This window comes from Polyodon spathula, chromosome 6 (assembly GCF_017654505.1).
Source record: "Polyodon spathula isolate WHYD16114869_AA chromosome 6, ASM1765450v1, whole genome shotgun sequence".
Classification (NCBI taxonomy): Eukaryota; Metazoa; Chordata; class Actinopteri; order Acipenseriformes; family Polyodontidae; genus Polyodon; species Polyodon spathula.
Window position 1 is genome coordinate 12,581,578 of NC_054539.1, and position 13,505 is coordinate 12,595,082.

General features: G+C 36.2%; 1 protein-coding gene across 7 annotated transcripts in view; it reads right to left on the reverse strand.

Moving 5' to 3' along the window:
- LOC121316849 (muscular LMNA-interacting protein-like) overlaps window positions 1-12,244 on the reverse strand; it is a 31,227-nt gene extending 18,983 nt beyond the window's left edge. For 4 of the 7 annotated variants that reach the window (XM_041252119.1, XM_041252118.1, XM_041252123.1 and 1 more), the window contains exons 1-4: window positions 10,297-10,470; window positions 2,733-2,855; window positions 2,094-2,261; window positions 216-1,802 (exon numbers count right to left, since the gene is read on the reverse strand). In XM_041252119.1, the coding sequence (XP_041108053.1) occupies window positions 216-1,802; window positions 2,094-2,261; window positions 2,733-2,855; window positions 10,297-10,455 (2,037 nt within the window). In that variant the 5' untranslated portion in view covers window positions 10,456-10,470. Of the gene's footprint in view, window positions 1-215; window positions 1,803-2,093; window positions 2,262-2,732; window positions 2,856-10,296; window positions 10,630-11,696 lie in introns of those variants that run through there. The other 3 variants (XM_041252124.1, XM_041252120.1, XM_041252125.1) reach the window with 3 other exon arrangements.
- Between the last annotated feature and the right edge of the window lie 1,261 nt (window positions 12,245-13,505).

Sequence of the window (13,505 nt, forward strand, 5' to 3'; positions counted from 1 at the left end):
TATATTTATATGCAAAGTTTAAAAGTACCTATCTGTCAATTAACTGAAACAGATAACTCATATCAAATGGAACACTGCAATGATGTTTATTCTTGTTACAACTGTATGGTGGGATGTTACATGGTATAATGTGATATTTTTCTATTTGTGACATTCTTAATAATAATTGCGAAAGGAACATCCGTGTGACATGCAAGTGCAACTGTGCACTGTACCTTTGGATTTTTAGTTTCACATTCAATAGAAAAGGGTGAAGTCACAGATCTTGTGGTTGGTGAGGGTACTGGGGGCAGAGACGGAGAAGGTGATGGAGTAGAGCCACTGTTCCCATGTGGTGATGGCGAGGGTGTTAGGCAGTTTGCGGTAGGATTGAAAGAATAGGATCTTTGTGAGTGGGATAGTGTAGAGAAAGAAGATGGACATGGAGAAGGAGAAGCAGAAACAGAATTCGGCCTTGGGGATAGAGAAAGCCCACGGGTAAGTGAGATGGAATTAAATCTCTCAGGTGATGAGCCAAGTGAGATCCTATTTTGCAAAGGAGACTTAGAGCAAGACTGATTGCAGCTTAGCGTTGGACAGCTAGTAACTGCTGGTGTTGGGGAAGCTGCATCATGCCTTTCTGAGGTGCAGAGGGCTAAGGAACTGGACCTAGGGGACAAAGTGTCACATCTAGAAAAGGATGAAGGTGTAATGGGATAAAGGACAGTTGATGAAGTCTCCTTGCTGCTGATCTGTTTCAGAGTCTGCTGTGCTGCGGGGGAGACTGGTTCGTTTCTTGATAAGGCAGAACAGTTTTGCGAAACAGGTGAGAGATTCCTAGGACTACATTTGAAGAGGTCTTGTGAGGGACAAGCTGGTTTGGGGGAATGTGCAGGATGAGAGTGAGGCATGGCTTCTGTTCTGCAGGAGGGTGAGGCAGGTGTTTGATACTTCAGTGATGCTGAAGTAGCTCTATGCATTCCAGCAGGAGACACCTGAAGAGGCTTCTCTGCACTACTTGGTGACTGTGGTCTAGAGGCCTCAAAAGACATAGATGTTAAGCTGGACGTGACAGAGCAGGTGTTAGAGGATAAGAGACTAACAGCACTAGCTGGCCAGGAAGGAGAGAATGGCCTTTGTAATGAGTTGTGTGCTGTTGATGAATGCGGGCGCTGACCAGTTCTAAGAATAGCAGTAAGTAGAGAGAGTTGTGTTAGTGGGGGCCTAGGACTTGACCGAAATAAAGTAGTACTCTGTGAGACCTGGAAAGGGGAGGGTGTGAAACTATCTCCTGTTGGAGAGAAACAGCTGGGTGATGCCTGAAATAGACTAGAGCTGGATGATAAAGAATGGGGGACAATTTTGACCAAAGCTGGAGAGAACATGCCTGATCTTATTGAAGAGCAAGGAGATTCAGTTCTGGAAAGTGAACCCTGTGAGCCTTCGGAGCACAGTAAATGTAAAGCAGATAAACTTTTTACTCTGTCTGGACCTCCAGACAGTATTGATTCTTTTGAAGATGCTGGATAGATTAGTCTTTCTGAATATAGATTGTTTGTTAATGGATCTGGAGTTTTTGCAGTCATTTCTCTTTCACCAACTCTTTCACTGCGGTAGAGACTTGAATAGACTGGAGCAGTATGGGAAGTATTGTTAAACGACTGAATTAGCTGTTGGTGCTTGTTATCAGATCTATTTGATGAAGACTCTGGGAAGTGATGCACATTAATTGTGGGATGCTCTGCTTTCTTTTTTTCAGCAGGGACTGGATGAGTACAAAGTGATACTTGGCTCATATGGTCAGTTGTGGCAGAAGATTTGAACTAGGAAGGAAAGAAAGATGGGAGAAAGATAAAATCATATGGCACTAAATATGAATTATGCTTGTCTAGGGCAGTGAATGAAACTTACTGTAAAAATGATGTTGATTGCTACCATAACCTGCACTATTATTTTGTATACAGTTACTTTAAATATATTCTTAGGAAAATTGCAAAGCTTTAACCCTTTATTATTGTTGCTATTTTTTTCACTTTTGTTATATTTTAAAACACTATCCAATTATAGACTAGAAAACACTAATATAAGTATATCTGGATTGTATATAATGTTACCTGAAGCTGGGGCTCAATTCTTGCAATGTCATTGGTTTGTTCAAGGCAGTGATGATGTGCAGGGGCATCTTCTCCTTCATCTTCTGAATCACCAATGAACACAATTTCTGCTTTGAAAATGTCATGTTGCAGCATGTCAGATGCCATCTCCTCTTGTGTTCCAAAATGCTGCGAGTTGAATATTGTAACAAATCACTTCAATAAGCTATACTGTCTGGCAAGCTCATAGATTTTTAATCTCTACAAAGTGTGGCTCAAGATAAAACATTTAATAGTCACACCTTATTTCAGAATTAAATGTAATTAACTGTAACTGAAAAAATAGCTTAAAAACAACATACAAAATATACTTATATTTTATATATATTGATCAGATGTATTGAAACATCTATCTGTGAAAGTTCTATCTGTGAAAGTTCTATCTGTGAAACTTCAATCTGTGAAACTTCTATCTGTGATGGCCCATTCCAGTTTCCCTGACAGGATAATGTATGAAATAGCTAAACATTCTCCATATTGATAAAAAAAATTTTTTTTATTGCGTGATATTCAGTACACCGCTCTTCTAAACAGTCTCAATAGTTGTTTACTTGGATTATGCATGCTGCAATCATAATTATTGAGTAAGATGTACCATACCTCATTTGGCTTGCATTTGGGTTGTCCACAATTTCCACTGTGTACATAGGCGTGAGTCGGCAACTTTCTGACAACTGGCACAAATGTAAAAGACAGTGGCTGGGTTGGGTGTTCTTTGAGGATCTGCATTAAATAATAATAATAATAATAATAATAATAATAATAATAATAATAATAATAATAATAATAATAATAAATATAGCTTCAAGGAGGAATGACCGGAGTCCCAGGACCAGACCATGCATCCTAAGACTGTATTTCACATATGGCATCATAGTAGCCCATTGGCCTCTACTAATTTGTGTACTAATAGGAGCATATATGGGTTGCTACATGTGTTTCATAGTAACTATTACCCTGTCTGCACTGTAAATTAGTCAGAAGCAAGTTTTGCATTTGACCTTTATATATGTAGAGACTTGCTTTTAACAAACTTAATAGACAACTTTGCCAAGCCTATGTATGCCAAGTTTCACTTCAATCAGCATAACCAATTTAGAGAAGAAGATGTTTTAATATTTTTGATAAATTCAATGTGGCCGCCAAACTACACTACAGATTTTCTTCTCCTAAACAAATCTGAATGTAGGCCATGAGGGGAGTAGGTGAACCAAGCTTCAGATCTCGGCAGATTGCAATTTCAGAGAACAAGATTTTTGAAAATTGGCCAATTTTTGCTCAAAATCCAATATGGTTGCCATGCCATGCGATCTATGGCCTTTGATTTCACTCTGACACAACATCCCATAGGCCTTACCACCGTATTAAGTTTAGTGACTTTTCGTGCAACCGTGTTGATTTTACAAGCATCTGAAAATGTTGGTGGAATAATAATTAAAATAAAAAAGAAATAATAATAAAAATAATCCTAACAATTACAATAGGGATCCAGCAAATTGTTGCTTGTACTAATAATAATAATAATAATAATAATAATAATAATACATACATACATACATACATACATACAAACTATTAAGTAATGTACACTATGCAAAAAGTGAAAGATAAACTAGGCATTTGCAGGGATTTTAGAAAACAGTTCAATGTTGTTTAAGTAAAAATGGTATTTACCGATAAAAAATTATATCTATTTTGAAGCAGTGACCAACAAAATCTGCTTTACTCACTGAATTTTCAATAACATCCTTTTTAGTATTAAAAAGGCCAATTAGCCACTAGGGGTGCATAAAGCCCATGTTATTTTCAGAACATAACAAACAAATATAAATAAACAAACTTTTTAAATAATGAGAAAAAAAAATGCCTGTAATGGTTAGAAAATTAAAATAACTAAAACTTTTTTTTTTTTTACATGTGTATACATATTAAACATATTTTTCTGTGATCATATCTGGTGTACTGGTATACAGTATGCTATTCACTTGTGAATTTTTAAGAATTGACAAAACGCAATTGTCCTACACCAGTGTCTCTTTTTGAGTAAACCAACTGCAGTAAATTAAAGGTAACATTAAAGCAATATACAGACCTTAGCATGCAAAATAAATTAATACATACAAAGAATAAACTAAACTAAACTCTAATATTTATGAACATCTTAAACCAGTGGTTTTCAAACTGTGGTATGCATACCTTTACTGGTATGCGACAGGCTTGCCACTGGTACGCATCGACAGTTCTTTATGACGATATGATTCATCAAAACACAATGCTCTATCAATCGCACTATCATATATCAATCTGTTTGTACCACTGAATCACAAAGAAATGATCAATTATGATGACGCAGTGCTCTAGACAGTGACTAACATGGTTGTATAAAAAAATAATACACGCATTATCACGTGTTTTATAAACTGAAGTGAGATAAGGACGGTAACAATTTGATTGAATAAAACTGCTTGTAAGTGCAGAGAGGTACATTAACACCTGTAGAATATGGAACCCCAATTTCTTGCAACAGTTGTGACGGTGAACAAACATGTGTGAGTACTGTTGTGTAAAAAAAGTAGCTTAAAATGAACGGTTGCATTTAAGAAACGTAGAACAAGAACATCAACTAATACAAATACGCAAAAGGTTTGTGTATTGCACACGTGCCATTAACAAAATGCCCTGGAAACAGTGGCACTGGAACAATTTTTAAAGTGGGGGTACTGTAAGCCATTGAAAAAAACTGTAACACCTGTATATTATGGAAGCCATGCAAAGCCAGGGGTTGCTGTTACATTCTCAGCACTCCTAGTTCCAGCGCCCTTGCCTGGAAACTTAAAATAAAGAAAATAATTAACGAAGGGCTGTATTGCAGCAAAAAGAGCAGACAATGTTATCTTTTGAACTCCATTAAACCAATGTTGTCTTTGGCCAGTCAAATCGTAGAGTGCCTAAATAAAGTTTTGAGTCAACACTTCTGTTACGTCTTGTATCCAAGATGTAATAGATTTAGTTACATTGTTTACCGTCAGCAGTATAAGCATGATTTAATTGCACGAGATTCAAGATGAGCTGATAATATCTCTTCAGCCAAAAAAGCAAGCACAGTAATTTAAGAGCAGCGTTACCATTATGTAAAACAGTATTTAGCGTGAGTTTTGTACTAAAGCAGGGCCAGCTGTTTCAGGAAAAACAAAGTTTGTTTATCAAACTAACCATTTAAAAAATGTGACAACAGAACACACAGAAATAATTGGGACTCTAATTAGGAAGTGTACTATGTACTGCAGATTACTTAATTGCAGTAAACAAAATAAAGCAAAACAAAACATAAAATTAGCTCAGATTGTGCTAATGAAAATATGACAGCGTCCTTGCTGTGCTGTATTTAATATCATAGTTGTAGCAGAATGAACTCACTGCAATTTAAACTTGTTTTTACTGAAGAATAAACGGTATGTGAATCATAAGAGCTGTCTGCGTTACATGCTGTCAGATCAGGATGTCACGAACACTGAGCATGGCAGCTGCGACATCTTGGCTCCATATTACTGTACAATTGTACACAACTAAAGGTGCCGTCACCAATTCCATACACAACACTTGCAAAATATGAAAAATATAAACATGCAGATTTCATGAATAGATTAACCATTCAGCAGAATGAGGTAACAAACAAGCGAGTGCAGACACAAACTTGGTTGTAATGGGTTAGGTCTCGGTTTTAGAGAGTATAGTTTACCAAAATATTTGAATAGCAATTTCAAGTACAACCAATTACATATTTTGAAGACTTGGCTGCAAACCCCATGTAATGAATGTTTTCATTATGATTAAAGACCCTGCAGTAAACAACAATGTTGTGAAAGTACTTTACTGTAGGATGTTCACCTAATCAAAATGTCTTAAAGTTACAAAGCTATTAGGAAACAACCTAAGGTCATCACATTAACCCCAATTTTATTTTTCAATACATGTGGCATAATTCTGATCATACCATTAACTTAAACGGTCCATAACAAATTTCCAAAATCTGAAATTGTGACATGTTTTCCTGGTTGGAATGTCAGATTCTCTCATGTAAATTGACATTTTATTTTGCCCTCCACAAATGACAAGCTTTGCATGGAAAAGCTGGAAGATGCAGGGTAAATCTTTATTTGGCCCAACCTAGATGTCTTGAGTGAAAACACACACACACACGTACACACATAGAAACCGCTTCAAAGAACAACAAAAAAGTAGGTTTTGCCTTTGAGCTCCACCTTTACTGAAAAGCCAACTAAGAATTTTAAAAATACATTTAAGTCGATTTTGACATTTATGTGTATCCTCAAAGCCCTTTTGCAACCAATTCTTTAGCTAGTCCATTCTAAAAGCCAATATGTGATTCTTTAATATGTTTATATGAACTATGAAGGACGTACTAAGAATTCTTGTCTTTATAGAAAAATAAAATTAAGCAAGTGAATCATTGGAAATGAAAATGTATTAAGATACATTGCTCTTCAAACAGAAACATTTAGCTGTGACAATCATAAAAAAGATACCCTGTATCTGTAATTCATTAAAAATCAGAACAATTCTGCATATTAAACATAGCAAGTGATATTTTACACAACCTTTTCAAGTTTTCTTTATTGCAGAACAAAATCTTTATAACCCACACATTATCTTGCTCACCTGCTAATGATTCTGTCTTTCCATTGTTTAAATGCACTTTACGACACAATATACAATTTTAATAAAGACAAGTATAAAAGGAATATCTAGACACAAACCATAATAGGTGAGATATACCTTTTACAGGGGCAGGACCTGAGAGAGCTTCTGAGACATACCTGTGCACATCCACACCCACTGTCTTGTGTAACTACAGTAACATGCAAAGCAGGAGATCAACAAACAGTATGAAGCAGCTGAAGGTTATTACAGGCACTTCCTGTCTGCCAGTAAGTGTTGCTCTCTTAATTGCTCGAAATATCACCAGGGTCATGCCTTTTTCTACAGCTCACATTTCCATCACAGCTATGAAGGGAGCTTGAAATAGTACATTATCCACAAAGGACCTCTCTTAATAGCTGCTGCACAGTGGGCAGAATATTCTAACTAATAAGTGAAGTGCATGTTTAACACATAGGAATACAAACTGCTGACTGCACAGTCATTTAGAATGTTCCTATATAATCATGTTCATATCAGTGTTGCCCAGCTTTAATACTCGAGAAGGCAGTTTGTGTCTTGTTACAAGAAAGTTGCAGCTAATGTTCATATGTAAAAAATCACATTGAAACTAAATATATAAATAAAATAAATAAAGCAATCAACATGCTGTAGATGCTAATTGCTTCTGGCAGCTAAGCTTATGTTATGGTTTATTTAGATGCGCCTCCCATGAAGACAATGCCAAAAATACAACAGAACCATTTATATTAGTATTATTTTTAAAAAAAAAGAAAGAAAAAGAAAAAACAAACCTGCTAATAGTCAGCATTATCATACCGTATAGTCAGTGTATTATTTTTTAATATCATGTATCATATATATCAAATACTGTTTTAAAACAGTTGTAGTTACTATCCTTCAATTATTAATTCACCTTTTGTGAACTAGCTTCACTTTTCAAAAAAAAAAAATAGTAAATGTTTTGATTTGAAGAGGTGATTTGAAGAGATCACATTTATTACATAATCATGTCGTAGAAATACTTGGTCAGACACTACTAGGGCTTGGCATTTTGAAAAGCTCTGTGAGATGCAATGACTTGCGATTTGTTTTTGCTATGTGTGATTCTGGGCAGCAGCCCTCAGTCAACCATAAATCAATCAATTAACCAATCTGCCTAAATTATGCCCTGTATATAGAATGTTAAGCGCTGCTCTACAAGCAGATGTTCACTTTAAGTGTGTGTGGTTGCCAATTTTCTTCCAGGCTCCTTTATGTTACACTAGCCTTTTGAATAGGCCCTTTGACATACTGTAGTCTATAATTCTAGCTAAAAAAAATCTACACATTTTGCAGGAAAAAAAACATTTAAAGAGTAAGTAGCGGGCTTCTGAAAAATATAGCGTTACATGTCCCCATGTGTTGCTACAACTGTTTAAATAAAATGTACCTGTAATTTTTATTTTCATTATTAATATCCTGACAACTTTTTTACACTTTAAAGTCTATTTCAAAGCACTTTTCAAAATGTCCGTTCTAGTGCACTGATAGTGTAAAGATTGTTACCTTCATTGTCAAACAGGTAACACAGCAATGACAATCCATGATGTGATACGTAACAGAAAAGCCAGAGCACTTGTTATGTTTTATTTTTATTTTTTTTTATCCCTCTTCTTGCAGTGATTTATAGGACTCAAACCCCAGTTTGAAAAATGTCCGTTCTAGTGCAATGATAGTGTAAGGATTATTGCCCACATTGTCAAACAGATACCAAAGTTAGAAGACCTGAAACCTCGTGCCTAACTTGAAGTCATACTTGATCTGCCAATCAGCTATCTGTGTAACATTTTATCAGAACCCATCCAAGCCTCTGGAATGTCATTGCCGGTCCAAATTTCATTATAACTTTCTCCAAGGTTTGTGAGTGTTTTTTATAGGTGACAAAACAAATCATCAATTATCCTACCGGTATTTACGAGGAGCTGATCGTGTGTTGGTAGTCTGCCCAAATCAACTACTGAACCATGCAGATGTGAATTGGTCAAGTATCACTAATTAGTGTGCCGTGTTATTAAATTCACGGTGAACAGCAGCTTGTTTTTTAGATGTCTAATAATCCTTGACATTAGAGTTGTCCTTGATGTCCCAGTTGCAGTTATGCACCAACAATTCAAGCATTGACTTTAATACCCTATCTCTTACAAACACAATTACGTTAATGTTAAATCAGAGACTCACAGAAGACACAATGGTAACTGAACTGTTTATGGCTTTTCCAACACAGCTTTTTCTATCCGCTCATGCACACACGCACCCTCTCACACACACACACACACACAACTTTAACCCCATGGTTATTCTAGTTTATTTAAATGTATCTTTTCTAATGTGGCATATTGTTGATTTTTGTGTGTGAAGCACTCTGTAGTGACTTTTGTCATACAAGGTGCTTTATAAAATCTAATTGTATTTTATTTTATTATATATATCTCTATACTGTAGTTGTTCTAAACAACCTGTCAGATTACAGATCACTCACGGTGTTATATACTCTCCACCAATCCCCTTTCACACTGGAACTTCTACCTGGGTTCAGACACGGGTTCGGGCTACCTGGGTCACAATCCCGCGTAGTGTGAAACTACGTACCCAGGTTAAACCGGGTCCCAGTGACCCACCTCAGGATGTGGGTTGACACGCTTTGACCTGGGTTCAGCGAGACATAATGCATGGCAGCTGACAAAAATAACAAACAGCCATGCCTGCGTGAAGGTATCACTTCCGCAAGGAAAGTTTATTCTGTTTAGCCATATTTTTGTTGCTTGAGACACACCATGAGTCAGATTGCAGCAAAACACAAAACACAGGGAAAACACAATAAAGTACAAGTTGTATTGTCAGGAGAAAAAGGGGTAACACAATTATTTGTAGACTTAGTAGAATCAGATAGATACGCAGTGTTATTAGATCAAGGCCAAAACTTTTCAGAAAAGAAATGAATGCCAATGGTTAACAAGAACGTTGTTGTGAAGATGATAAATAATCTTTTTTTCACAACAATACTCTCAGCAGCCCAAAGGGGCTTATTCTTATGTTGACAATCTTTTTATTTTTTTATTTTTTTTACCAATAAATTGCTTTTATCCTATTTCATCTTGGTACCAGTGAGAAACGTTAAGATATTATGGTATGTAATTCCCAAAGACACAAATGCAGTCCAATTCACCGCTGTCATTGTGTCAGCAAAGCCTAAAAACTAAATGTACTAAGCTGTATTGCCTGCACAATTTTCACCACAATCTGTCCTGGTGATAAACATCCCATTATAAATGAACATCCAATTACAATGCTCCCATGAACAAAAAACATATAAAATACCTTTTCTTCAGAGATTCAAGAGTGATGTTTTCTGAGTAAATTGGTGGTTTGTATGATCTCTTGTTCAGTTGGCATCTCAAGCATAGCTAAATCTGTGTCAATTCAATGTCAAATAAATGCTTACCCTGATGTTGAGAAGGTTTCTTTTTTCATAACAATCCCCAGTTAATTGGCAACTCAATCCATACAGTAACTCTAGTGACCTGTCTACATTGATTTCTATGTATATTGAGTATGGAAGGGTTAATCTCTGTCTCTGTGGAGAATCACGAATGAACTGCATTCATTGGGGAGCTGGACAAATGCTGATAGGTGTGTTTTTAGTCTAAAAAGGGGTGGAGTGCTGGAGACGCCACTGACTATGACCAAAGGTTAGAGGAGAGGACCTGGAGGTTGGATATCCTGATAAAATGTCATCTTAGCAGTCATCCTGACTCTGGGATCACTTCACTTATAGTCACTTCACTTTATTGTATTGCAGTCTTGGCTTTAAAAGAAGACATTCATTTACTTTTTATATTCAATATCAAAATGCTGTATCTAACTCGTACTACAGTTGGATTCAGCATTTTTTACAATATTAGTTAGACATTACTTTAAAAGAGTGTAATACAAAACCTTAAGCAACCCATTATCCAGACCAATTGTCACTCAAAGACAACATTCTGCTAACTATTAGCATAGAAACCTATCAGGTTATTTTGGTTAAATAAGTAGTTTCTTTAAAAAATGTAAATAATATATAAAGTAACATATAAAATATGTGTTCTTATTTAGCAGAGCATATTATGTGCCTCAGTAGATTAATAGACACTCATCCTTATTAAAGTCAATCTCACTTTTAAATAAGTCTAAAATTGTATTTGTTCAATTATTTGAAGTCATTGTAAGAGTTTGGACTATCTTTTAACTAAGGTACTTGCTTTTTTTTATCATATATGAAATCTTCTCAGGATTCAAGCATGCAGCTGAAAATGAAGGATTTTTCTTTTTTTTATTAGATCTACAGCTGAGCTAATGACATTGGCATTAGATGCTTGATCACGAATGGAGAAATATAAATTACTGATATGCAAGAGAAATGTCCTATCTAACATTACAACTGATTTTAATGATTTGTTTCCTTAAATATGTTCCCACTTTGTTAGATTTTCTTGATTTCATTGTCAAAACACCATATGTGCTTTCTGGTCTCATGCCTACCTTAAACTATCAAAATAGTTAGAGAAATGGCAAATCACAGGCCAATCCCATAAAAAACATTCTGCATCAACCATCTAGATGTTTCACAGTGAGTACAAACGTTTAGCTTCCAAATGAATGATTCTGACCAAATGTGAATGCTGCAAAAAGTTGAAATTAAAGACCAAATTAGTGCTGAAAAACCTCAAGGTCAAAAGCTAGAGACATTATACTTTTAAGGATACATGAATCAAGGCTGTGACTGCATCGCCGTGACAGCTTTTCTGTTGTCCTTATCCAACTACAAATCTAATTTACTTCAGTAAACAACCTTTTACTTACCACATGCTGGTCCTCCATTGTCCTGTTTAAGAAAATTTCTTGTTTTTCAGTCTCCTTGTGCCTGCATGTAATGATTTATCCTCAGTGCAAATTAGTTTATCCATCTACTTGTTCGAATTCACAATACTTTTCAGCGTCTTCAACTGTACTCTGTCACGCAGCCTCAGTGATTATTATGGACTATGCTACTATGTAGCGTTCCATTTATAGATGCAGTTTATAAAAGCCACAAATAGCTCCCGGAGAGAGGGCAGACTTCCAAGCAAAGATAACAATATTCACCTCAGTACCATCAGTAACTACAACAAAACAAATATGAATAGAAAACTGTATATGTGAGAGTGGTATTTTTCTTTCTATTGAAAATTGTGTTTAAGTAAGACTTCAAGGTTAAGTTCAGGTACAGATCATGTTGAAATAAATGATTTCCCGGTCCTTTTCTTTCCAAGTGTTTTGATAGTTATGAATACAATACTTGAGTACAATCTAACATTTTTATCAATAGCTTTAAGAGGAAATAGCAACACAGTGCACTGACTAGAGAGGTAAAGTTCTTCCTCGAGGGTAAACACAAGTGTGTGTCAACTAACCCAGGCTCAGGGAGTTTCAACATTCGACTTTTCAAAACGACCGCTCAATGCCCCCTGGGATCCAGAGCGCATTTCATAAGCCAACATATTAGGTATGCTACAGCTTTCATTTTCAAAGCAAGGAACACAGAGATGAAATTACCTGTTTAAACCACTGGGGTCAGGATTCTTTCCCGTGGGGCGCCATGGTAATGGTTTGGCATCACATTCCATTGAGTCTCACTTTTCCCCCTGTGAAACTGAAACTTTAAGTTCAGGACCTTAGCTTACTAAATGAGTGTCAGTTCAGTCCACCCTAGTTAAGCGTTTGCTTGTATTAAACTGAAAACAAGGTTATGCATGAATTCAAACAAAACAAAATTCTTAAAAACACAGCCCCGATTGAATCAAAAAAGTGTATTGGGTTTAGAATAACATCAGCTGGAATTATACATTAGCAACTTTTTTGTTTACAGCAGTTTTATTCACCATAAAATCATGCATGGTTGTCTGTGTACTCTGGAATATTCTGGAGTGCCTGCCTTTCAAGTGAAACCAGATCTGTGGAGGGGAAGATCTCATTTAGAGTCTCATTCCACATTCCTGCTGCAGCTGCTGCTATCAGTCTTTGACTGGAGGCTGTGGGCACTGTGGTTTCTGTTAGGCAGGGACAGAGTTGATATAGAGACTGGTATAGTAAACTCACACACAGTAAAAATACTGTGTGCCAAACCTTAAAGTCCACGTAGCTTTAAATGTTATATTATTTATTTGTTCATCTTTTCCTTTGTCGTTTGATGATGTTTTTTGAGAGTGTTGCTCCTATATTGCATTGTCGTTGTTCTTTATATCTGTCTTTACCTGGCTTTGAACTTGATTGAACTTGTCTTGCTGAGAGCTTGCCTAGCATTGAACAGACCTTTCAACTCTACTGTCGTTGTGAATGTTGCTCCAATGGCAGCTCCATGCAATGGGGTTATACCTCTGGGGCACCCGTCCTGATCGACTCTAAATATAAAACAGTAGATATGTATGTTGCACCATCCAAACTGAAAGACCATTCTTGTCACGTTATTTGAATGGAATGTGGAAATGTGTTCAGTTTAAGTTTCCCTTACAAACTCACAGACAGGTGGTAAAGGCAGATGTAGAGCAAAATGATTTTAACTCAGCATTCAAACAACAGAAACCAGAACCACTCAACATAATTGCAAACACAATAAAATGGCAAGGCAAAGGT